This window comes from Lissotriton helveticus, chromosome 3_2 (genome assembly GCF_964261635.1).
Source record: "Lissotriton helveticus chromosome 3_2, aLisHel1.1, whole genome shotgun sequence".
Lineage (NCBI taxonomy): Eukaryota > Metazoa > Chordata > Amphibia > Caudata > Salamandridae > Lissotriton > Lissotriton helveticus.
The window spans coordinates 185,715,727-185,742,997 of record NC_136062.1 but is presented as its reverse complement, the minus strand read 5'-3'; the positions used below and the strand labels follow the sequence as shown (position 1 = coordinate 185,742,997).

At 42.0% G+C, this 27,271-nt stretch overlaps 1 protein-coding gene across 4 annotated transcripts in view; it reads left to right on the top strand.

The window, feature by feature from the left end:
- Positions 1-27,271, top strand: part of MYO9A (myosin IXA) — a 1,257,959-nt gene that overhangs the window by 435,296 nt on the left and 795,392 nt on the right. For 2 of the 4 annotated variants that reach the window (XM_078685015.1, XM_078685016.1), the window contains exons 5-6: positions 1,799-1,898; positions 6,550-6,606. In XM_078685015.1, coding sequence (XP_078541141.1) covers positions 1,799-1,898; positions 6,550-6,606 — 157 coding nt within the window. The remainder of the gene's footprint in view (positions 1-1,798; positions 1,899-6,549; positions 6,607-27,271) is intronic. The other 2 variants (XM_078685018.1, XM_078685017.1) reach the window with 1 other exon arrangement.

Sequence of the window (27,271 nt, the reverse complement as noted above, 5' to 3'; positions counted from 1 at the left end):
GGAACAGCGCTCACCAGATTGACCTCCTACAGACCAAACTGTATGATGTTTTGTTATTTGTGCTGTATCTTACCTGACAAGACCTTTCCCTGGGCACAGTTGAAGGTTATCTTTTGGTCCTGTTGTTCTTCTTGCGCTTGTCTGATCAGCCCTCTTTATTTAAATCACCTGCTGTGATGCGTCTTTTTAAAAGGGCTGCAACATGTTTCCCTCGTCTCTGTTTGTGATGACCCAATGGGACCTCAATCTTGTCTTAATATATCTGATGTGTATTCCATCCATTCAATTCACAGTTCGCCTTTAATTCTTCTCCCCGTCAAAACTGTGTTCTGGTCACTTCTGCATGGCCTGTGAGTGAGATTCAGACTTTGTGTGTTCATCCTCCATACAGTATATTCTACCCTGACAAGCTGGTTCTGCATATTAAGGCATAAATCCTCTCACAAATTGTGATGCTGTTCCACATTGGGCAATCCGTTATTCTTCTGGCATTCTATGCTCCATTTCACCTCTAAGGAGGAGAGGCTTCATCGCTTGCACTCTAAGTTAGGGCTCAGCTTCGACATTGATTGCACCAAAGATCATCGGGTGGACAATCAGCTCTTTGTTGGGTTCGTGAGATAAAAAATAAAAAAAAGCAAGGATGTGCAGAAGCGTACTATCGCACGCTGGATCGTGCTCTACATTAAAATGTGTTACACACTGGTGAAGAAGCAGACTCCTGAAGAAGGTCCATGCCCATGATGACAGGAGGTCCCATCTCATGCTAAACTTGACTACCTTCTACCCTATAGGTGTGGTTCGCTTATTTCGCCTTTATATGTTCGGCAGGGGTCTCCTTTGTCTGATTTCTCCCATCTCGAGGTGGCTTCCTGTACCTGCTTCCCCAACTTGGGGTTTATTTCCGTTGTTTCTCTTGGTTCCTTTAGCTACATCACCAGGTCCAGTAGTACTGCTCTTTCCTGTGGTAGCTCCAGGTGCTGGTGTCCCATACCCAGTCACTCTCTGTTCTAGACATCTCCCTGGCAGTTATATGGGCCTTCTTTCATAGGTTCATGAAGTTCACCCCCTTAGGTTCTGTGTTGGTATTTATTCAAAAAGTGAGGAATCTTTTGCTAGAAGTACCTATCAGAAAGTTACTTAATTTGATAACACTTTTTGTAGTAGAGACTCTGTCTAGATGCAGATTCCTCACCGACCCTTCCATCCTCCCTGTTTTGTGGTTGGGCTCTATCCTTTAATAACATCCCAGGTCTCGGAATATGTCATCCGATATACCGATTTGCTTTTGTAGCTCCACATCTGGAGGCACGGAGAGTCTCAAAAGCAACCGATGTCAGTGTGCTCGAATGGTGCCTTTATAGACCCCTTACGTCATTTCCATAGTGGAAGGACGTCGGTTCAAAGCCGCACGGTGCCACTGTCCAATGAGCAGAGGTACTACGAAACAGCTTCCGGATTGAGTCTGACTCCTGGGGAATATCCAAGAGGTGAGTAATCTGTGGATAGTCTCTACCGGAAAGAGCGTTACTGAAGGCAAGTAACTTGTTCGTTAATGCTAAACAGTTATATACATTTCAGAATCCATAAATATTAACGAATAAAAAGGGGTCTTGGTCTCATAATTGGACAATAACTGAGGCAGTAGCTGTAACTTTTTGATTTCTGTGTTATTCCTCTTACTTTGCTTCCCATGGGCTCTTATTTTTTTTTTTTTTTACTATGTTAGTCATCTCTTTTAGGATCACAGAGTCACTTTTAATTCTTCACAACAGTAACACACGCTCTTGTTTTCTAGGAACTACCACGTGTTCTATTACCTGCTGGCGGGTGCTAGTGATGAGGAAAGGCTGGCGTTCCATCTCAAGAAGCCTGAAGAGTATCATTACCTCAACCAGGTAGAAGTTGGTGTTTCCATTCTGGGCCAAATACTTTTAACGATTGCTTCTTTTTTCAGCCTTAATACCTTCAAGTTTCGTTTCTTTGTTATGTTACTAAGGTGAATGTTAATGCGAATGGATTTGATTCCCTGTTCTACTCGGCAAGTTCTGACCTACTTCATGTCTGGCTGGCTGTGTGCACACATTGTCTCAGTGTGCCTGGACTCCAGACGTCCTGGACAGAGCGGTCCCGTGGTCCTAAAGCCCGCAGATCGAAGGGCTTGTAACCAGTATAAGAAAAGACCCCCGTACTCGATATCTGATGTTCACTCCTTGGGAGGAGCGTTCATGCTGCCTTTGCCTTCTGAGGACCCTGCATGAGGTGCCATGCCAGAGCTCTGACGCTCACTAACCGATTGCATGAACTTTCACTTAACAATGTAACACAGCTGCCTGCATTTCATGCGTTGTGGGCTTTGAGCTGCAGTTTACTCAGAAGTGCTCAAGTATGCAGTTTTCAAAAGTGCCCCCACCTTTCAAGCAGTATTCTGTTCTGGAGAGTAAACCCACTGATGGCACAGCCACTGAACATGGCTAGCCATGCTAGAACTGGTTCTTCTATTTATTTCACCTATCTGTTCGCACTGTGTATAGAAAGTATAGACTGACAATGGAATTATAATGAAGTAATGTTTCAGACGACTCTGTTGCAGCATTCGTTTTGTGCGACTATAAGAATGTGCTGTTTGTGGATCGATTTGGACAGATGGAGCCTCGCTTTTGTTGATAGTGGATTCTGCTGTGTTGTACGGGAGGAGTAGCATACAGTGGGACAGTGTTCCTTGTTTTAATTGAACCCTGCAATTTCTTGAATAGAGAGAGGGGTGTTTGTGTTTTATCTCAATACCATGCGTGACTTTCCAATGTTTACCTTTCCAGGTGAATATTTACACACTTCAACATACGGAAAAAATCGATTACCATAAATACCATAACCCAGGAACCCTGATCCTCCATCATGGCATTTTCTTTCATATTCATAAACAGTAGATCTTCTGTTATGTGCAACATCTTTTCACGCATTTTAAGTGCACATTCAGTTTTTCCATTGTTTAAACACATCCCTTTGGCGATGCTAGTTGGCTTCATAAGGTACATATGTTAGAGAAACGTGTCCTCTTCTGACCTCTTTAACAAAGAAAAAGCAAAGAAGCGACAGAGGCCCTTAGGCATTAAACCCGACTGTGAGAAATTTGACACTACTGTTTTAACTATCCAGGGGCTGCAGAGCCAATGGCCCACTGTTTTTTTCCACTCCATTGAACACAAAACTCACATTCTCAAAAGAGCATTTTTTAGGGGAAATTTCTGGCTTCTATCCACCTTTTACTATGTAAGCACCAGACTTTAACCGTTTCTCAGTTTTTTTTTTTTACTGAAACAGAAGTCTTATTTAATACTTTTTTCTGGTATAGGTCTATTTTCCCCTGATCAGTCATTCACTATGCTTCCTGTTTATTCAGATGACGTGCCAGATGTGGTGAAAGGTCAAGGACAGATGTACACAATGTCAGTGATCTCTTCCGGTCTCATCTACCTTTCTGAGGTTGCATCATATGTTTGAAAAGCCATCTGTATATTGGTACCCCAGGCTGCAACACATCACAAAAAGTGACAGGTGAGGCAATGCCTCTGCCTTAGAATTTGGTAGGATCCCATGTGATAGCCAGAGACAACCCTCAGAAGAAGAGCGCCATTGTCTCAATTCCTGCTCATGGTGAATGTCTAGGAAAGATTTGCAGGTGATCTGATTTACAGGTAGACACTCTTTAGAGTCTTGGGTTAGCCGGCCCATTGCTGCTGATAGCTAGTATGACAAGAGACCAGCCGCGGCCGGTAGTAGGTGTAACTGCAGGGCGGTGACGTGGGGAGGAGGAGGGGCAGGGTGTGGGGGGTAGTAATGTATGGATTACAGACTTTAACAGGTAAGTAAACATATAAATAAATAAAACGAATTTCGTTGTGTGCACTGCATCACCAAATGTGATGCAGTGCGCGCAACTAAATTCGTTTTATTTATTTATATGTTTACTTACCTGTTAAAGTCTGTAATCCATACATTACTACCCCACACCCTGCCCCTCCCCCTCTCCACGTCACCGCCCTACAGTTACACCTACTACCGGTCGTGGCTGCAAGAGACTACTCTTCTTTAACACCTAGCCAATAGTTAAGATCAGCTTGCTAGAATACTTGACATCCTTGTCAGTTATGCTGAAGAGAACCAACTGACCATTACAATGAAAGAGAGCAACATTCTTTCATTTGGTAAGTCCATCAGGAGGTCCATGGTGTGCATTTTAGAATTTAAATATCTTGATGTTGTTTTAGAATAGAAACGTACATGGAAGCCAAGAGACCGTAGAGACGATTTATTGGAGAATTCAAAATATGCTATTACATCATCAGTGCATATAATAAGAACACTCTGTTGAAAAGGCTGATTGCAGTTACAGTTACGGCATAGAAATGAGACCGGTTTCATGGCTTCGATTATCTATGCTCTGCATCAATTCTAAACAAAAGATAAGAGTTATCCATTTTTAGGTTCTTTTTATAGGTTTAAATGCTTGATGAGGAGAACCAGTGGATGAAGATGTGGAGATGTCCTTGAAAAGGGAAATGCATTTCCAAGGGTACATTTGGTCATGCAGTGAAGTGATCAACAGAGTGTTCATAAGAACTATTGAAAAATGCAGGACAATCCCGACCATCGTTCGTGAATTTCATTATAAATATCAGTTTACCAGAGGCAGAGGAGATTTGCAATCGTAATCTGCTCTGTGGAAAGGCGAGCCAATAACCTGTGAAAGACACCTATCCTTTGCTTCCACTGATCAGGACCTCTCGAAGAAGAAGCATAGCATTGTCTCCTTCCTGCAAGGATGAATATAAGTAAAGACAAATGAGTGTTAATTATCGTATGAAATGGTTAAAGGTACAGATTAAGAGTTTTTACAACCAAAATCCTACTCACAGTTTGAAGACCTAAATTTCTACACTAATACAAGAAGTTCAAGCTTGGTTAAAAATTAATCACTCCAGCGAGTTTCCAACCAGCAAGGGTCTCTTCAGCTACTTGACCCCAAAATGAACACCTACGGATATCGGTGCTACAGCAGATCTACCCTCATTTCAACAAGTGGAGGGAATAGCTGCCATAGGCGTAGAAGAAGCATATTTTCACAGGCCAGTCATAAAAATGCTTAGAATTTGTATCTGCTTTAAGATATGCAGCCGAAGGTCCAACCATTTGGCTTTAAATTAGACCCTAAAGTTTTCATCAGCGGCAGAAATAGTGGCAGCATTCTGTCGGAGATGTTGGTGGTATTTTTGTATATATACATTCATTGATAATTGTCTGATGAACCTCTTCTGATCTTCTGAAATTTCCAAGCTGTCTGAACTGGTGTCACATTGTCACAGCAGTCCATTGATAGATGTATATGATCCTGCATTATTAAATGCTACCAGACTGCTAATAGGCTCCTTCTGGGCAAACCCTGGGATACTTCTGTAACAGGCAATACATGCACAGCTGCTCTCATTATGAAGTTCCTGTCTCAGGGATAAGTTAAGCAGGTACTTGGATGCCATTTTATTCCTATGCCTTTCATTACTGCATTGACTCTCATGCCAGAGCTGGCACTCTTCTAGATCCAGCCTTATTTCACAAAATTCTTGCTTAAGGGTAATACTGCCACTCATTAACTGCTTTTCTCTCTTCCAGTTTTTGGAATTACCTTGCTAAACTTTCCTGTTTATGAATTTCAAAGAAAATATCATGATGGAGAGTGAAATGCTACTTTAGTGTGAACCTGGTTGTGGCTAACCGACCCGTGCAGATCTATCATGCTTACCTCATGATGAAAAGTGAAATGTTACATATCTGTGATCCTGGTTGTGGCTAACTGACCGTATATGGCTTTCTGGGACAGAGCGGCTCCTAGAATATTTAATGGAACACCTTCAAAATTCTCCATGTGAAGTGAAACGTCTATGTGCACCATTTGCTGTTTTATTTTTCCTATGGATGGGAATTTAGAAGTAAGATAACAAAATAATTTTTGTAATAATCATTGGTAGTGTTAAATAAGATATGGAGATATATCTCAAGTATTAATTAGTAATTTTAACTATGATCTACAAACCAAATTAAGACAAATTGTTGCCTTGTCAAAGGCATTTATGTTCACAGAATCACTTCCAGTGTAAATAATTTATTATATTTACGTGTTACACAATTCTGCACATTGGTGGGGATCATACACTGTTTAGGAATTCAAACAAAATATACACAAGATGCAGAAGTAGAACTAAAGGTAAGTAATGTTTCCTTATGATGAACAATAACCTTCCAATCTTCTGATGGCCTATAAGACAGTAATGACATCCACATACTTTGCTCTGTTGTGACCCTGGCACATGCCCTTATCTGTAGGATGTAGAGTTGCCTCCACATTGTTACATAGTTAGCCCTGCATTTACAGATAGTACATCAATTTGTGTGAATTTGTGAATTGTGTTGTAGTTAATGTGTGTGCTTCAATATTCAATGCAAATTGTGCCTAACTTACTTGCTGCCTAACTCCATCTGCCTTGCTTACAGATGACAATGAGGCCACACAGACAGAGCTGGGATGATTATTACTCCGATTCGGAGCTGGTTAGTAAACATCAAGATGTCAGAATTTCGTGTTTTGCATGGCGGGGGTCAAGTTGCTTTTTCAGCCTGTATCCAAAAAGTTTCAATGGCCACTGTTCTTTGAAATGCTGATAAAGCTGAACATGTAATTATGGGCTCATGGGGCAGGGAGATGGTACTTAGGCATACAGAGCATTCCTCCTTGGAGCATGGCTTTAATGAATCTGAAATTCATTTTCTTGGTCTATCAAACAAACGTGTGATAGATGTGTTTGCCAAAGACCATAAGACAGTTGTCTTCCTGTTAAGATCAGTTGCTGGTTGTGAGTTCTTGCATACTATCATATCGTCTGTAGGCGTTCGGTGGATAGAGAGGAATACTTCTCCAGCATTGAATCTTTCTCATATTTACATTCTTGAATCATTTCTCGTTGTCAGGATAGAAATGCTCAATAACTTTAAATAACAGCAAACAGTGTTTGTTTAGTAGCACATTCACCTCATTTGAAACGAATCAGAACTTCGGGCTGTAAGGTGGAAGTGATAAGCTCTCCTGGTTCCCCTAGAGGCCACCAAAGCGTACATTTCTACGACACATCATGTGTGCGGAAGTCCCTGAGATGAGCTCTGCTCTAGCCTCTCACTAACATTATCCTGATACTTTTCTGGTCTGCTCTATAGCTTAGTGAGCCCCATCTTCACTTTTCAGTGAACTTTAAGTTCGTTTTGGGGTGATTTTTTGGGGACATTCCCATATTTTTTTTTTGGGACCAAGGAGACCTTTCCTCTATCACCAGCTGTCATCATGACTGACAGAGAAAAAAAAATCTTTTTTCAAATCATGCTCTAACTGCGGTCTGAAAAAGATTTCCACTGATGAACCACACAATCAATGCATTTATTGCCTTTATTCAGCCACAAGGCTTCATACTGCAAGATTTGTAAAATCTTTCCTTCAAAGACCCTTGAGGATTGAGAGAGGCGGTCCCCAGATACGTTAAAGGATGCCCCCTCACTTTGGGATGACTCAGTGAAAAGGGCTTCACCAAGCACTTCCACGGACGATGGCACAAAAACATATAGGGCCTGATGTAGGTAATCACATATTACCGATTCCTAAATACCGAATTTTACCGATTCGGTATTTAGGAATTGGTAAATGTGATGTAGGTAATGATTCGGTAAATGTTACCGAATCGGTAATATTCGGTATTTACCGATTCGGTATTTACCAAATCGGTATTTCCCATTCATTCCTATGGGCCTGAAGGGAATTACCGATTCGGTAAATACCGCATCGGTAATAGAGGGAAGACCTACTAGGGTGGCAGGGTGTCACATTGACACCCTGTTGCACCCCTGAATAGTGCATGGGTGCACATGTGGCAGACATACATGCCCCAGGGGCATGTATGTCTGCCACATGGCACTTTTGGAAAAGCACAAATTTGCTTTTTCACAGGTTTTCGATATTTACCACCAACTTGTAGTTTGTGGTAAATAATGAATCCTTAAATGAAAAATGCACTCACTTGAGTGCTCCCTACATTAAGGATTCAGTAATTTAACAAATCTGTATTTAAGAATTCGATAATTTACCGATTCCTTAAATTACTCATTCGGTGAAATTACCGAATCCTTAATTTTGGCCCCTACATCTCAAATGCCTAATACCAGTCGGTAACGGCCAAAATTCGGTAATTTCGGCCGTTACCGACCTGTATTGGGCTACCTACATCTGGCCCATAGAGTTTTCAGAGTTGGGCTTACATGCTAATGTGCCTGAACCGACCCCCTCGCAGAAAAAGACTGGAGATTCTTCAAAAATAGACTCCAGACAGGATGAACACCTGCCTATGCGAACCCGTTCACGAAAATCTAGCTCCTTTGATGTGTTAACTCAAATCCCGTCTCCGGCAGTGACTTCCATGTCATTATCAAGATTGGTGAATTAAAAAGTAATTGATGACATTCCGCATCGGAAGAGTGTCTTTCATACATATGAAGACATCCCCCCTGCACATCGATGGCCTGACCTTTGTCAACAACCAGACCGGGTGACCCTTCCTTCATGATTAAAGACAATGACCTAGTCTACAATATGTCAGTGAATGTCTTTTCTTTACCAGTTACTTTTTGACCTATAAAGGTGACACCAAACTTTCCCACCCAAATTCTCGATTCTCGATTGGAAGGGGATTTCGACGACTAGGACACTTTTGAGACTGCCTGTAGCTCTAAGCAGTTGGATGTGCATTATGTCTTTTTGGGTTGAGGGAGATACCTTTTGAGAAAGAGGATCCTTACCAGGAGTATGACTATTGGCCACATACCTTTGCAACTGATGGCCCTCCTCAATCCTATGCACCTCGACATTGCTATACAGACTCTGAGGTCATGCAAGTTCCTGCTGCAGTTTTGTCCTATTTACAGCAGATGATGGACACCTTTTACAGATTGCACTCTCAGCAGCCTTCTGGACAACCTGTATTCACACCCCCAGCACCTTGACTACCATCGTCTCCTTCACCACTTTCCACCACGTTCACCTCCAACGGTCCAGCCTCCAAGGGTGGTCACTCAACCACTGATCCCACCAACTGCTAAAAATCAGGAAGACGAGGAGTCATCAGTTATTTGTATTCTCAATTTCAGGAAGAGGGCGAACGACGACCATGTAAGTAATGGGGAGTGGGATGATTATATCATACCTAAAAGAAGGGGATGAACACCAATCCAACTTACTCACCTCTGGACGACTTAGCCAGTTTGCATCTTTTGATGGAAGAAGCAGCTAATAAAAATGCAGTCTTCAAATGACCTCAGTGGAGCAGCAGTGCTTCCTCTAGGATTTCAAGGAGCAAACTGCAAAGCTATTTAGTCTATTCCTGTACTGAACTTTATTTAGTTAGAAGGCCTAAAATAGATGAAAACAGCAGCCAGAATTTATGGTGGTGCACATTTAGAAAAGAAGCCCATGGCCCCAGACTTGGGGCCTGTCTTACAGGTCATTCGAAATCAGACTTTATCATGTGTGCGGCTTTGTGTAGATAAGAGAACCCAATCAAATCGCCTGCTGGGGAAGGCAGGCACATAGATAATTTGGGCCATAGAGTTGGTTCCATGGTGGCAACATCAGTCAAAGCGGCAAATGCCTTGGCAGTTTTGGCCCGTTATGATCGCCAGACATGGTATGAATTCTCGCTGTTAATCAATCTCATACCTTAGCAGAGCAAAAGCTGTCAAAGAGGGTGCAACATCATCACAGCAATCAATGATGCTGCTATGGTCTTACGGGATCTACAGCGTTTTACCTGCAAGTCCAAACAAAAATACTGGATAAACAGGTTGATGGACTCACCCTGTTTGTAAAGCATGTTGATGCCTTGCAGAATATTAAACCAGATATGGATACAACAAAATCTCTCAGTGCCTTCCTTTATTTTCATTCTGGCTTATAACTTTTCGTGGCTCACTGGGGACCTCGGCCTATTTGGGATGCTTCAATCAGTACAGAGTTCAAGGATGGCTCTATTTTCTCCTGAGCCAACCCAAATATGACTATGGCTATGCATCCAAGAGAAACGGAAGACAAAAACATGGCAGATAGTGTGGGTGAAAGAGCTTGAATCCTCGTGGCTCCCCCTAGCAATCCCATATTAACAGATGGGGAGAATTAGGATTTCCCATTTTTTACCTCGCATAGGAGTCCACATCATATAATGATGAGTGCAGCAAATTGTACACTCAAGTCATACATTGCAATTTCTACAGAGTCCAACTATCTGCCCATCCAGGAAAGAACATCACTTTCACTTGAGGGAGCTGCAACAGGAAAGTTGCCTCCTCCTCAAAGGAGCGATAGAGACAGTCCTGAAATCCCAGATAAGTCCGGAATAAATCCAGATCCTTTTTGATAAAGAAAAAGTGGAGAAGTGTGGCTCGGTGGTTAGAGGCGGCAGACCCGGAAGCTGAGATCGGCCGTGGACCAGGGTACGATTCCCCGCCTCGGCGGGTCTCGGGCTCTAAAATTCCACGGACTCGATAATTCTCGCTCCGGTGCCTACTCGACTCACGGGGTCACACTCTGCGACTCTGGGCAATAGCTTGCTTAATCTCCACTACGGCCCCTCGCGGCGGGATGCCTGGCTTTCACCTTGTGGATACCCTGCTGGGGTATCTCACAGGGGAATACCAGGACGGGTTCCCTAAGCAAGCGCTTAGATACCGTGTCGGTGATTTGCGCTATATAAATACATGTACATTTACAGGACAGGGAAGACCTATTCTAGACCTCAGATAACTGAACAAGTCCCTGAAATGCTCCGAGATGTCCTCCTTATGTTTCAGAGAAGTGATTGTCTAACGTCCATGTATCTTGAGGATGCATATTTCCACATCCCCATACACTGGAAGCACAGGAGATATCTCCGCTTTTTAATGACATGGCAGCACTACCAATTCAAGGCATTTACATTTGGCCTCAATTCAGCACCATGCATATTTACCAACTACTTAGCACTGATTGCTGCCTTTCTCTGATGGCAGGGTCTTCAACTGTACCTGTACTGGATGACTGGCTTGTCATGCTGTCATCAGGCTTCTATGGCCGCCTGCATCTATACTTCTAAGTGTTGATTCCTCACCTTTTGAATATTCCCTTGGCTTCAAACTGGATCTTGAAAATCTTCCCCAGCATCCCATGGCGCCGGTAGGTGGCGTTCAGTGGCTTCACTCCAATGTTGTTCCACACTGAAAGTGACAGTAGTGCTGGATATAAGCACCAGACACGCGTATTGACATTTTTTGCTTTCCACAACACCAGATGTGGATCTGGAGCTATCCCTCATCTCTTCACAAGACTGTTTCCATTCGAAATTTACTTTAAAATACCAGTGTGCAAGAGAAATGTGACTCCCTAAAATTATAGAGTTCAAACTGTTTAGACACTGTCTCAAGCAAATGTCTGTGACAGATACTCATCGCAAATGGCTATTGAAGAAAGTGCCTCCTTTGCAGTAGTGATGCAGAGTGTGACTGAGGTTCTTGGCCTCCATTTGCACGCACACTATGAAAGTGAAAAACAAATTTCTCATGGAAGTCCTTCAACCGGACAAATTAAAACTGAGTCACCACTACCTTTAAATGAGACCCTCACAGACAGCCTTCTTGGGACATGGCCAAAGCCATGATCCGGACCCCTGGTAGACAGGCAATTAGTGAGGAGCCACTGCGCTTCCCCAGATGATCTGGCTTTCTTAATGCAACATCCGACTCTGGAAATTTTGTGCTGTTGGTATCTACGAGCAATGTCAACCCCACTAACTTCCCTACAATCCCCCAAGCGCCTTGAAACCTTTGGAAAACACACGTTCTCCTCCACCAGCCTGGCATTCAGGTCCATCAACAACATCTGCCTGTTGGCCCTCTATACTCATGTCCTTTGGGGTTCTGTTTCTCAGGTGCCACCTGTGGAAACTTTTAACTTCAGCCTCTTCCTTACACAATCCACTCGAGTGAACTGTGGAAAAAAACATGGTTTGTTGTGGGTTGGATACTAAAGGTTGCTTTTGGGGGGGGGGGAGAGAGAATTTAGCACCAGTGTGACACTCAGGAGTGATGGCTGGAGGAGGTGTACGCTGAAGAGTACAACTAAGTGTTGGCTAGAATGCTTGAATTAATCTCAGCTACTAGTAATTCATCGGAGCTGCATCCCAGTTCTTCGTTATTTCACACACAATGCCACCTCCTCGTTTGGACCCAGCCAAATGCAATTCTATCCGGACCCTGCTCCACTGGGAACAGTCTAGCATGACCTGCGATGCCAGGTCCTCTCTGAACCTGAACACAGGCTTCCCAAGACTGGTTTCTGGGTTTACCCTTATTAGGGCTCATCAGTCCGGTATAGTTGGCTCCAGTAGCACAGTGTGCACATCACAAATGAATGGCCATACCCATTTCACTTGGAACATCACACTGAACGGAAAATAAAAGTCTTGGATCCACAGAGCATATCTAAAATTAATTTCCTAAAAAACAGCAGTTCCCTTGGCATTTATGTTGGCACACAGAGTGAGAGAGATGCAAGCATTATTGGTGAAAGAACCCTTTCTCCACTTTATGAAGGACAAAGTTATCTAAGGATAAATCCTAAATTCATACTGCAAGAACCTATTGAATTCCACCTAAATGAGCCTGTCCTTCTGTGCTCCTTTTTTCCAAATCCTAAACTTGAGATCATTGCACTCATGCAGGTACATAGTCTTACGGGGACAAGACAAAATACATTTCCTCTTCTGACCACCTGTTTGTGTCCTTGGTCTATCCAGGGATAGACCGATCACTGTCCAACCAGGAAAGAGAACGTTGGCTGTCAACCAGCATCACCGTTTGCTACAACATGGTAAAAATTCTACTCCAGGGAAGATTGTGGGTGCATTCCACCAGGAGCATGGCAACTACTGCAGCACTCTACGCTGAGATGCCTTTGTAGGGAATCTTGTGTGTGGCTATCTGGAGAAGCAGGCACACTTTCACAAAGCACTACTGCATGGATATGAATGTTCTAAGCGAATCAGCAGTGTGACAGGCCATTCTCCGTAACCTATTTTAGTCAAAGTGAGCCTGCTTTCCGCTTTGTTACTTCTTACTATTCTGATTTAAGTATGTGATATATGAAAGATCCAGGTCTCCAGCATTGGTATCTTTCATATTGCAAATGCGACCTTTTCTCCTCCCCGGTCAGAGGCTCATTTATGTTGTATTCCACTCACACTTTATGAAACCTAAACTATGGTGGCCTCCAGGTAGAGTAGAGGAGCTTAGGCTGTAGATTTGCTACTAAACGGACACCATTGTGGAGACCCATGGCCAATTTAACACTGTTTACTACTATTCAAAGTTACCAGGGATTCCCAGCCTGGCGATTAGGAATGATTTGAGCAAGTGACTATTTAAAAGATACCAGCACTGAAGAACTGGAGTGGCAGGTAAAACCGTAATTTCTTGCATGTGAAGTGGATAAACTTGTGGTTATATACAATAGTATAAGACCTCATAAGGGTTCAATCCATTAAGTGTGATTTCCAATTGTTAATTCTTGTAGACATGCTTTAAGTCAGTTAATTATTTATTTAACAAAACAAGTTTTTTTTATTTGATTGACATTTGCAGTATTTGAGTAATATTAAGCGTCAGGTCTAGAATTTGGACAACTTCAAACATACCATGACTTCTAACCCTGAACTACAGCAATGTTTGTTCATGGTAAAATGTCTTTAGGTGCCTAGATGGCTATCTCTGATGATGTAGTGATCTGTCTTCATTGTTTCCCAACTCTCTTTCATTATCCCGGTACCTCATTCATAGATGGATTGATCTTGCCATCTCAACTTTCTTTTTTTTTTAGCTTGCTGTCTACATGAACCATGGTCGGAGGTTTTCATTATGTGCTACATCACTGATCATATCTGATGGTGGCAAATCCTTTTGGGAAAGTATCTTATTTTTCAGCCTTGCATGAGCAGCGCAGCTAGTGCAGCTGTCTTTCTAGAGCTATAGACTGTTACTAAATGTTTCAGTAGAGATTCCTAAAGATGGGCTTAACTTTCACTAGCAATGTCAAAATTATTTTAGGCATGTGCCTCATTTATGAGAAGCACTGTCTTTACATAAATCTAAATTACAAATGCTTTTAATTCTCAACTCTTTTCCCAAAGTTGGTTTGGGTGTCCTGAAGTAGCCGCAAACGAGAAGTTTTGTACTCCGTTTCATGATGCAGAGTGAGTGCTTTATGCCTTCATTAAAATTAAATCAAAGGCTGGATATTAGGGTGGTGTCTGATTGTGATACCGTCACTTCATTCTTAATGCATTAATCAAGAATGAAGCTTTCCGTTTATGTTAAACTCTGGTTATGGAGAGATATTTTACAGCTATGAAGGGTGCTTTTCTTAAATACTACGCCTCAATAAGATTTATTTTGCTTGCTGTCTTATGTTCTCTCATCTTGGCTTTTTCCCCCCTCCTCTTAGAACTAAGTTACCTTTAGGATCTGTCTGGGGTTTTAAAGCAAACATTTAAAACATTACATGGATTTTCTTATTTCTTAATAATCTTAACATCTGAAAGTTATAAACGGGTTTCAACAACGTGTATTCGACCTATATTTATATGCAGACGAAATAGAACTTCTTATCATCCGTGCAGTAAGTGAGCAGAAATAGTAGTCTGGAGATTTTTCTCTATGATTGCTATTACTTATTTGAGTGCTGCGTATTCTGCCACAGGTTTAAGTGATGGAATTGTGCTAAACAGATCCTACTCGGAGTTCTTATTTGACCACTGTTGAGACATGAAGCGAGGGTATTTTACGACATTATCTTCTGTCTCCTAAAGAGGTTCTATAATCTTTCGTAAAAGGAATTTCACTTGCAAAGATCCCAGACGTTAGAGGTCCACCATGGAGTGGCAGTTGTAAGGGATCTTTCCTAAGATTGAGCATGATTCTGGCTAACAGCTATGAGTCTTTCTTTCATTCCTGTGATTAGTGTTCCTGCACTCCAAAGGGTGGACAAAGTGCACATCAGTTTATATAAACAGCTCTTGTCCTTAGTTTGATCAGACTTTTATATATTGAATCTACAAAAGAAGAATATTGATTTCTTCAAGCATGAGTTTCTCCAGAAATATACATTTAAGGTGGCTGTATCTGGTAATTACCCCAAGGTTTGATATCTGGTGTCATTCTAAAGGTTGTCCGATATCTTCATGTAGTGTCTAATTTCTTGCTGACTGTTTTTTTTAACGAATTTGGCATTTTATTTTGACATCTCATGATCGAGGGAATCTGGCCACTGTACACATATTTATTCCATTATGTTAATGTGAGTCTTTCCAGAGGCTGCCTCTTTGTTTTTTTACATATAGGGGTGCAGTGCAGTCCCTTTCACTTTAAGTTTGTAGTCTGCCCATTTGTTCTTGTGCGTTTCTAAAAAAGAAATTGCCTTTTTTAACATAGGGTCAGTGTTATGCATTATCCTTCACACTGAATAGTAATTTAATTATCAAGTTGAAGTCTGAAAGACTACTTTGTACCAGGTTTTCACTGCGTTGATACCAACACCATACAAACGTGTGCATGAATTGAAGTACACACGCCTCTGCATGGTTTACAGTCTAACTGCATGTTCTAACCTCTTGACTACCACCACTGGCCACATTTTAACCCCAGCTATAAACTAATAAAAGCAGCTTGTTGGTTGTGACTGTTTATTGATTCATGGTTCTAACCCCAGCAGTAGTGTTGGATGGCAGAGCACCTCACTAAGTTTACTTGTGGGCCAGCTGTTCAGTTTTATTAGGATTTAAAGATGGATACCATATGCTTATCGTTGTAAACTCAAAGGCATGCTTGTGTAGGGTATTTTTTCACTACCTCCATATGTGTGAAATAAGCACACAAATTAATCTTTGATGCTATGGATGTCAGAAAATTTTGCATCATTTCAATCTTATTTTTTTAATGTTTTTTACACAAACTTCACTGTTTTGATGTTCTCTGTTCTACTGCTGAATACTGTAAAAGGTCACACAGCATGCTTTTCCCACAGTGGAATACCAATTGACTATGGATGGAGCTTTCACCATGCACAATCATTGCTTGTGTTTATTGGCAGATCTTGTGTTATTCACATTCTTCCCCAGCTCCTCTCGAACCAGTGTGCATACGGCAATAAAAACGGAACACATCAGATTGCTCCAAATCTTTGCCTCTAGTTCGTACCAACATAGGCCTGTTGTTTAATTCCGGTAGATGAAAAGTGTATCTTCTGTTATGCCAGCTCCTGCTGTCACAAGGTTCTCATATGTGTTTTTTCCATCTAATTTTTATAACATCTGATCACTGTTTAGCTGTGTAACCATATTACACCTGGTGTTTTTCCAGGTGATGCACAGATAGTAAATTTACCTTTTGTCTAGCAGGCTCCCCGTACCCATATCAGCTCAGACCTTTCTCTCATTGGCACCTGATCAGTAGAAGGTCCAGCCTTTCTTTCATTGACTGACTCATAAAAGGACTGTTTTTGTCGGCTATGAGTAGGCTTGAATTATTGAGAAGTTCATTATTTACAGCTCTCCCTCTTCTGTAAATGACTGTCCCTCGAACTCCAACACAGTCTACGGTTTACAAGCTGTCCTTATTATGCATAAGTGTGATATTTCTGTAGTAGGGGATCTCTGTGTATAGTCATAATCTTCTGAATAGTCCCGCCCATGTGCATGAACCCCGGAGCACTTCATTAGATATATCCTCTTAAGTTGTCCTCTTCTGCAGTCCTGCATAGACACTTAAGAGATAATAGACAATAATGCAACCTAAAAACAACTAGGCTACACTGGCCATTACTTCATGCTGAAGTGAAAAAGATAGCCAGGTAACAGTTAAATGTAACTATTTTACAGAGTTTCACACATCGGAAACTCCCCTTCACAAAGATCCTTTTTTCATGATGGTGATGAAGGGTTGGACAGACAAGCCCCAATAGGCTGCTATTATGTGTCTTTAAATGGATACCGTGCCTTCAAGAATCCTCGGACCCTCGGTTTCCCATGATGCACAGCCAAATGCTAGTTACTTTCAGTTCTTTTTTGAAGGCATGTAAAGCAGGGCCTGCTTAATTCTGGATATTACGGTTTCATCCACCGGGGAGGAGGGCGTGTTGCTATGACTATCACAGAGATACCCCTACTACAGAACTGGCGTTACAGGTAAGAATCTACTCTTTCTGTAGTACGGAATCTCTGTGTATAGTCATAATCATCTGAATAGAATAGCAAGCCCATCCCCAACCAACAACCCCAGCGGTGGAAGAAACAAAAAGTCCCACTATTGTGCAAATAGATTCCTCAGTGAAGCCTGTCCAACCTGAGCATCTGCCCTGGCATCAGAGTCCAGGCAGTAGTGTTTAGCAAAGGTATGGACTGACTTCCAAGTGGCAGCCTTACAGATTTCTGCAATAGGGACGTTACGGAGTAAGCCACTTTAGCAGCTTTACCTCTGGTAGAGTGAGCCTTAGGCTTACTAACTAGAGTCTTGTTGGCTTTCTGATAACACAACTGAATACAGAACACGATCCACCTGGAGATGGATTGCTTTGAGGTAGCAAGACCAGTCCTGACAAAGCCATAGTTAACAAACAACTGATCCGATCTACGAATCTCCTTAGTCTTATCTAAGTCGAACTTTAACACCCTCCTAACATCGAGAGAATGAAGGGATCTCTCAGCAGGAGAGGAAGGATGCTGAAAAAACGTGGGTAAAGAATCATTTGATTCACATGAAAGTCTGACACTACTTTTGGAAGGTATTTAAGGTGAGTTCTCATGACTTGTCACAAGAAATAAAGACTGGTGGCGGTCTGTTGTTAAACCCTGAAGACTGAGCAAAAAAATTACAGAGGCAAGTGTATGAGTGTTAGAACATACAAGTGTATGAATAATAGGAAAAGAATCCCATTAGCCCACCCATATGGCGGAGCCTCATGATCTGGGATTGAGTAATGTCATGGTCCAGATAAGGAGACACACCTGATGATCTTGTGTGTGTGTTTATCTCCAATTCTCCAAGACCGCCCGAGATGGATCCGACCCAGAGTACAATGCGTGGGTATAATGGTGTGGGAAAACAAATTGCAGTGAAAAAAAGTGTAATCAAACATCAAAAACAAGTACTAGTTAAAATTGGCTACCATGATGTAGGGAAATCTCCCCCCGAGCCTCAGGACAAGGCCAGAGGTACCGACGGACAGAACGGGGCCTCCATTTCCTGAGCTGTGGCCAGGAGAGGTGAGGTTTACTCCCAAGAATCTTTGGGAAAGAATCCTTTGAGAAACTGGAAGTACCGACGCAGTGAGTAACTTGCGGGCGGCACAATATCCAGTACTATAATTTGGTAACATTTATTTTGATTCAATTTTGGTCTCAAGTACGTTATTGCAGTAGTGTATCCTAATTAGTCCTGATGAAAGCCCTGGTAGGGGAGATGCCCCTGCATGGCAGAAACATGTTGACCATGATACCAACTATATAGGACAGCCATTATTTCAGACTGCTATACACTTTCTCTTTTAATCTTGACACCATGATTTACCTCTAATAAAGATTTCCCTACATCATGGTAGCCAGTCTTTATTTCTTGTGACAAGTTTAATTGGGGGGGGGGGTGTAGGCTGGTTTATTTGGTCTTTAAATATAGTTTCCCCTCAGACCCTCCTCATCTGTGTTGTGTTACACACGAGTTCTCATGACTACCTTAGAAGAATGAAACACAGTGTAAGGCTCTTGACAACAGCCTGGATTTCACTCACCCTGCGAGTCGATATTATGGCTACTAGGAAAGCTGCCTTCCAGGACAGATGCTGGAGAGAAGCTTTATGAATGGGATCAAAAGGCTCCCTCATCAGTCTAGAAAGCACCACATTAAGCTCCCACGGAGGTGAAGGACGCCTAATAGGAGGAAACACCTTCTTCAAACCTTCCAGAAAATCTTTGATGACTGGGATTTGGAAAAAGGAAGTTTGTGATGGACATTTCCTATACGCAGTTAAAGCTGCTAGGTGAACTTTAATGGAACGAAAATTCAGGCCAGATTGAGCCAAATGCAGTAAATAAGTAAGAATGACATCCTCCTTGCAGGAGGTAGGATCTGCATTCTTAGAGGCACACCAAATGCAAATTCTCTTCCATTTATATGCGTAGGAAGTCCGTGCGGATGGTCTTTTTGCTTCCTTTAATATCTCCATACAGTTCTGAGGGAGATTTAGATGTCCATACTGCACTAGCTCAGGAGCCATGCTGCCTAATTCAGTGACGAGAGGTTTGGGTGCACCATCTGCCCTCTGAACTTCCTGAGAAGGTCCGGCCGTCACAGAAGTCGAAGGTGCGGCAGGAGAGACCGGTGTAGTAGATCGGAGAACCACCACTGACGAGTTCACTCCGGAGCAATGAGGATTATCTTAGCCCGTGATTGGGAACGTTTGATCAACACTGTCGGGATCAGGGGAATGGGTAGAAAAGCGTAGAGAAAGCTGTTCGACCAGTTGATCCACAGTGCATTCCCCAGCGGCGCTGGTTCGTAAAACCTGGAGGCGAAGTCTCGGCATTTGCTGTTTTCTACTGTGGCAAACCGATCGACCTCTGGAGCACCCCATCTTCTGAAGAGGTCTCTTACCACTTCGTCGTTTAAGACCAAATCATGATTTTCTTGAACGAGTCTACTGAGATTGTCTGCCTGATCACTCTGCACACCGGGCAGATGAGTTCCAGATTGTCTGTGCTTCTTGAGACAACAGGCAAGATCTTGAACCCCCTGCTTGTTGAGATAGTACATCGTTGTTGTTGTCTGTCTGGACAAGCAGGGAACTGGTGCGAAAGAACGTCTGGAAGGCTTTCAGCTCCAAATGAACCGCTCGGAGTTCCAGGAAGTTGATGTGGTACGTGGCCTCCTTCTGGGACCACATGCCCTGTATCTGAAGTTGGTCTGAATGCGCTCCCCAGCCGTGGAGAGATGCATCTGTCACAATGGTCTGAGCTGGTATCGCTTTGTGGAACGGAATCCCACGGAGGAGATTGTGAGGCGAGCACCACCACTTGATGAATTGGAGGGCTTGCTGCGACAGCTGAATCCTGCCCTCCCAATTCCCTCGTCTCTGGTCCCACTGATCCTCCAGACATTCCTGCAGAGGCCGCATGTGGAGGCGTACAAGTGGAGTGGGGAAGATACAAGACGCCATGGAACCCAGGAGAGAAGACACCGTCCTCACCGTCGGCGAGGGAATGGTCATGAGAACCTGAGCCTTCCGAAGGATTGATAAGCGTCTCTCCTTCGAAGGACACACGCTTGCCTTGCGAGTATCGATGGTGGCTCCCAGATATTGCAGGCACTGCACAAGAGTTGTGAGGATATATCTAATGAAGTGCTCCGGGGTCCACGCACATGGGCGGGACTATTCAGATGATTATGACTATCACAGAGATACCCCTACTACAGAACTGGAGTTACAGCCAAGAAACTACTCCTTTATGCTCGGCCTCTGAAATGATGTGCCCCATGCGTTGCACACATGTAAAGCCACTGAAAAAGTAAACTGCTGTAATTAGGAAATCTCCTGACTTGTTTTATTGCTTGAATTGAGGTACCTGAAGTACTGAGTAAAAACTAAATGACAGATTTCATAGGAAGAAATAGCCACAGATCAGTGCCGCGGGTTTTGACAGGCTTAGAAGACTGTAGCACTGATCGTCAGAAGGTGCTGTTTGCAAACCAAGAGCTCGCTATCCAGGCGATTCTTCAACTTTCCTTTGATTCATTCGTTCCATCGCAAGTTTATTCCATATAATGGTTGCGACCATTGTCTTTTGTCCTGATGAGGACCAATGCAAATTGTGTTTAACAAGGTTTAAACATCAACCAACATACCATTGTACTGATATGAGTGATTAGTGTCCTTCTATTTTCTCTATTTTGGAGTCTTACAAAGATTAATCTATTCCATCAGCCTCTGAATTTCCATGTACATATTAATTGTGTATATATGTATGTGTGTATGTATGTATGTGTGTATATATAATATATATATATATATATATATATATATATACACACACACATATATCATTTATGTACTGCACCAACTCACACTTTCTTCACTGATGCCACTTTACACTTTCACTGTGTCATATTTGGAGCACCTGCATTGTAACTTGATATATTGAATTTAATTATTTAATTCATACTGATGTATTCGTTTTTTTTTATTCTTTTGCCTAGGAGGTCTCTTCTTGTGACTTCCCCCACCAGGAACCATTTTTCTGTACTATATTTACTTACCCAGTTTCCAAGAGTTACCCCTTTCTTTTTTGTTATGTGACTTGTTTAAATGGGCATAATGACTTCCCAAAGAGTAGCAAAGTCCTTAAAAAAGTACATTGGGTAGTATGAGGACATACAAATGTTTGCTCTTAAACCAGGCGATTTGGACATTCTGATGGAGTAGTACCACTACTAAGCGTATACCTTCGGTTCACTGTCAAAACCGTAAGTCATCTGGAATTATGTCAGTTTGAATCTTTTCGAACTAGGTATGGCAAAGATAGTAGGTATACTTCGAGAATTGTGCCCATTAGTCCTGGGATCTATTACAATTTAGCAAAACTCACTGAGGCTGTGAAGGCAACGAATGTAATATTCCCTATCACAGTATTGTCTTTCACAATTCTTTGTGTAGGTGCTAGATCCAGGAGGACATTTTAAATTGTTTTCAAACGGGAAAAACGCAATTTCAATATCATATTTAAATGAATTAATCAATGATATTTATATACACACTTGCATTCAAACAACACTGCAGCACGGTCTTGAAAGCAGGAACTTGAGGTCTTTCACTTGATGTGGAAAACAGTGTAAAATTAGTCTGGTCACTTTCAGAACTCTGGCATCTGTTATCAAACTCAGTAGGGAATCGGAGGTGCCGGGTGTTCTTCTGTTCGCTGAGACAACATCCTGACAACTCCTTCTTCATTGAAGAATATTTTTCATTTTTTTCTCCATTTGCTCACTCGAAAGGACAAGGATTTTAAACTCTTTTCAGTAGGTAGGATTAGTATTCATACTGTTGGGTTGAGTTGTTTTCTGCCTGCATTTTTCTCTTATATTGCCTTTCCTTTTCGACAGGTGCCCATCCTGTGATGGAAAGGTGATAAAAGATGTCTTACAAGAAGATCGTGAAAGATTGTTGAGTCACGTCAGTTCTAGGAAGGGAAATTGGCAATTGCAGATAGGTAACTTGTGCTGTGTAGCAGGACCACATTCTTCCACCACCCAAGAAAATACCAGGTCTGACCACAAAAACCTCCTGGTCACTGCCATTCCCTGTCTGCGTTGGCACTCTCAACAGTTCATCACTCCCATAAAGTGGAGGAGGTTGGAATACTCTGGGTCGACATTGAGGTCTTCTTGACCAGATGTACTCACCATCAATTGGTGTTATCTTATGCCAAAGTTAAGGCGATGCTCACCAACTATTGTTAAGGCTCAAGATCTAGAAGATGATCAGAATACTAGCCCCATCTCCCACGACTCTGGGGTTTTAGATGAGGTCATTATTCTGATTCCAACACCTGAGGATGACTTCAAATTGCCTGTCCCACATGACGCCATTCGAGGTTCTCGACTAGTGGATTTCCTTCCTTCAGAAACAGCAGTAGTTGCAGAGCCTACTTTCTCTCCTTCTCCATAAACTCTGTAGGAAGACATTCATGCTCCCAGGAAGTGATTTCACAAGATCTGTAGAGTAGATTGGTCTAATGAGTGATATTACATGTGGCAAAAATGGGCAGCCAAAGAAAGAGAATGCCACAATTACCATTCTCGTGATGATGCGCCTATGAATATTTCCTCAAATGTACCTAGCAAAGTAGATTGCCTATGGACTATAAGTCCTTTATATTTCTTTAAAGGCATACTACTCCATGTTCATGCTTTTTCTTGACAGTATCATACTAAATCTCATCTCCAACACTTCACACATGGGTGTCCTGATGGCCTCCATATTATTATTAGGCCTTATTAAGTGCCCAAATACCTGAAAAGGTGTCCTGGTGCTACCAGATCCAAATCCGCTGGCTGAAGGCTACTGTACTCTCAAACCAACCAGTGTTTTACCTGCTTGTAAAAGGCTAAAAAATGAGTACTTTCTGTTAGGTTTAGATGGGGAGCATTCAATCTCATGGCCATTTGAAAAAGAACACCAATCCAGACGAGACAGTATTTTTAATCTTTGGAAAAAGAAGTCTGTTCAAGACAGAAATTTAAGAGGAGTATAATCCTGGAAGGGTTCTTTTAGTAGAATCTTGCCTGAATCATTGACAAATGCACAGGACCTTGAATTTCATGCAGCTGTTGAAACCGAGGAAGATGGCTGGGGATAGAAACCTGGTGTGAAAACCATGGCAACTCCTGTTGCGAATGCTTTAGTAAATGGACAGGAATTCTCAAATATAGTGTTACACGTGAGAGCTAGTGACTGCCTGAATCACTGTTGTGTTTCAAGAAGTTTCCACTATGCTGGCATCAACTTGCGGTTGAAGGTACTGCTCAATGGGTTCACAGTCATATTTGAGACCCTTCAAATCAAGTGGCAAGTGCAGATGCATCGGCCCTCTCATTCCTGGTCTCCTAGAGCCAACCTTCGGCATAACTGCAACATCATTCTTGGTTAGACCTGTGAAAAGACATCCAGACTAGAAGTATAGAGCTGCAGAATCTAACCTTGCGTGTCTCCCAGTTAATTCCACTCCACATTCTGTAATGGATTCAGCCAGAAGGAAATGTAATGTCCTTTGTTATATATGATCAGCTTCTAACGAAAAGGCAGCAGAAGAATTGATACATTAGAAATATATACCCAATAAGCGTAGCAGATATAATCACCATACATTTATATAATGCTCTCAATACCTTGGGCAGCCTGGTGGTTTAGAACAGCAGGAAGACATTCATCAATAGTAGGCATAAGTGTGTCCTCAAAGGCTTCCTAAATGGGATAAGCTGTTCAATCACTCCTCTTCTCCTCTCGCATAGTGTTTCATAACCTGCTTGCTTGATTATGACAGGCACAACTCTGATCTAATGCGATTAGTTGTGGATGGCCCCAGTAGTTGCTTTCCAGTGAGCAGCAGTCTGCTCGGCTGATATAAAGAAAGGCAATCTTTTAAGTTATTTTGGGCATCGCCATAATTTGCTTCTCCGTCAAAGTTAGGACCTAAAATTTCACTCTTTTGTGTATTGGCTTCTATTGCATAGATACAATAGAAGAAATAATGTGCTGTCAAAAAGTGATGCTTTTACTACAAAGGTCTGTATAATATAAAATTTGACTACTTCTATTGCTTGTTTGTCCAGCATTAATTCTTTGCAGTGGTTTACATACATACCGGCGATGTCCTAGCTACATTTTCTATATATTACTCCTTTAAAATTGCATTAGTTATCCGTAGTCATTTGAGGTGCTTCCTGAGCAGTAGCTACTATTTGCTTTGGTCTGACCATCCTTTAACAAGCACCAGTTAAAGAGCACCAGGATGTTTATTTTGGTTTACTGGAATTCGCTCATCAGCGACTATTTTAAGGTACTTTAGATCCACTGCTCTCACGTGGTGCTATTAGCATGCTCTGTGTGATTGCATGATTCATTGTTTTGAATTCTTGAAGAAAGTCAAAAGAGAAGACTCATGATAAATAAACAGCGCATTATCATGCCAGGAACCTGATTGGCTCAATGAAAGGTGCTGCTAGTTTACTTTCATTGCACTACTGCCACGGTCTGTTTGTTGGATCACCTGGCTTTGTTTTACTTTGTTAATCCCATCAGATGTGTCACATGATTCTAGACTTTCCCTTTCACTAGGTTTGGTGTGCACAATTATAACTAAATTGAAAAAATAATTCAGAAACCCTCAAGGTTTCTCCACACTTGAAATCAGTGGTACTTTAGAAGCCAAATGTCTTTTCTTGTACCTTCGTGCCAAAGAACACGCGAGGAGCACTGAAAACGGTAACCACATAACTTCCATTGACAAAAAATGCCTACCTACTGGAAAAGCTCCTGCAAACTCCAAGCAGTGACTCAAATATTCCACCCCGCCGTCAACTTCCCCAGTTGTAGAAAGCATTTGTATCCATGTCGCAGCAAGTCAAGATTACAACAGATGATTGGTAGACAGGTAGTGAGTGCCATTGTGTACCACTGAGTTGGGTAACAATAGACATCTGTTATTCAGAACCCAGATACTCTTCGGGGTGAACATGTACTTTACAAATACACATTATAATTGGTAGACTGTGTGTACCATAGATACAAATTGTATTTCCGGATTTTTCCCAACAAGTTTCCTTCTGCTGTCTACTACCAGGTCAAAAGGAAAGGACCAACACTGTAACTTAGTGATTTCATAGATCTGAGGATGGTAAACCAGTGCACCAGCAGGAAAAAAGTTCAGGATGCTGTTCTTCAACAACACTTCTCTCATCCAAGTTGACTGGATGTGCACCACAGATTTGCAAGAAGCAAACTTTCCTTTCCCAATTTGCACAAAACACAGACCTTACTGTAATTTATTTTAATTCTTTTTTTTCTGTAGATTTCGTTTTGGAAAGAACTTCTCTGTGCACTGAAATCAGCCCCGAATAACATTTTGAAATGTTTCTTTGGTTGTTGATTTCCCTCAGCTCAAAAGGCTATTGGTCTTCTCAAAGCCAACTTACTCTGACGTTCAACAAAGTTTATTTCCTCATTTTTAGTGCTTGCAATACTTTGATGCAGAGGGAGGGTCAACGAATGCAAGAGTATCTCCTTACCAGGACAGACTATTGTCAATTCAACTCAAGTGTCATTGTCTTCAAACATGTTACCCAACGGTCAGACATGTCTCTTTTTTTCTGGGCTCTATGGCATTGTATATTTTCCTAGTTTATTATATCAGACCTCTCAGAAATCAGTAGTGGCTGGAGTAGAAAGATTGTTATACCAGATTTATGATGGCCCATACAGTAGTGTAGTCTGTAGCATTGTGTTATCAAAAGGACAACATTCAGTCTCTAACATGGTTGTGCCACAAAAAAAAGACCTTCCTCAGAAGCATCCTCGTACAACAACCTAGAACGAAACAGACCATAGTCACCGAGTCTTTATTGGATTGTTGGCAACTTGACCATAATAGCCACATTTTGTGTAAGGGGCCATAATATTGGATGAACATTATCCCTGAGTCGTCAGGTGCCCCAAACTTGACACCCACACCTTGTGATAGGAGTAGGCCCTGTTGAAATCATTTTCAAAATGTGTTTTAAATGTCAGTGGCAGTGAGGCTGTATCCTAAAATAGGGTAAAAACATTTGTGTGTAGCACTAGAGAGGAAGTTCAACACTATTCTGCCATTGTTTAATCAAGTTTTTAGATTGTCACCACAAGTCTTTTTTGCTGCTAATGAAGCAACAGCAAGACTTTAGATTAGTCCCTTTCTATGTCCAGTAATGTGAACATAGAGTATATTGACAGCCTACCTACCCCCATTTGGAGAGAACCTTAGCCCTAGGGATGAATACCATGTTGGCCTTTTAGCGAAAGAAAATTCTGTAATTGAACTAGCAATCCTGCTTCTATTGTCTTCAGTCTAACTACAGGTTCATTTCAATTGTCTTCTTCTCCTCCATGCCACAAGAGAAATAAACAGCGTTTCAGATGCCTTTCACTTGTTTCTCATCTGGTAGAAACCCACGTTTATTTCCCCAGACACTGAAGTACCTGCTTAGGCAGAAAGCACGAAAGATCTTCCTCCTCTCTGTTGTGTAATGGTTGATTAATAAAAAAGTACTTCTCTGTATCATACATCTATTACTGTTCATCCTAAATCCTTTCCCTGACCAGTGACCCACCCTGTGACATCTTAGCAATTAGGACGAGAGTGCTGTTTTTTTGTTCCTTACGGGTATCCTCACACTGATGAATCTCTCTGGACAGCTCTGGTCTCTTGTCTGGTCCTCTATGAATGTGATGGTTTTTTATTCCCCCAAACTCTATGACTGTATCAACCACTTTTCGCACAAATGTCTCCTATGTATATGGGGA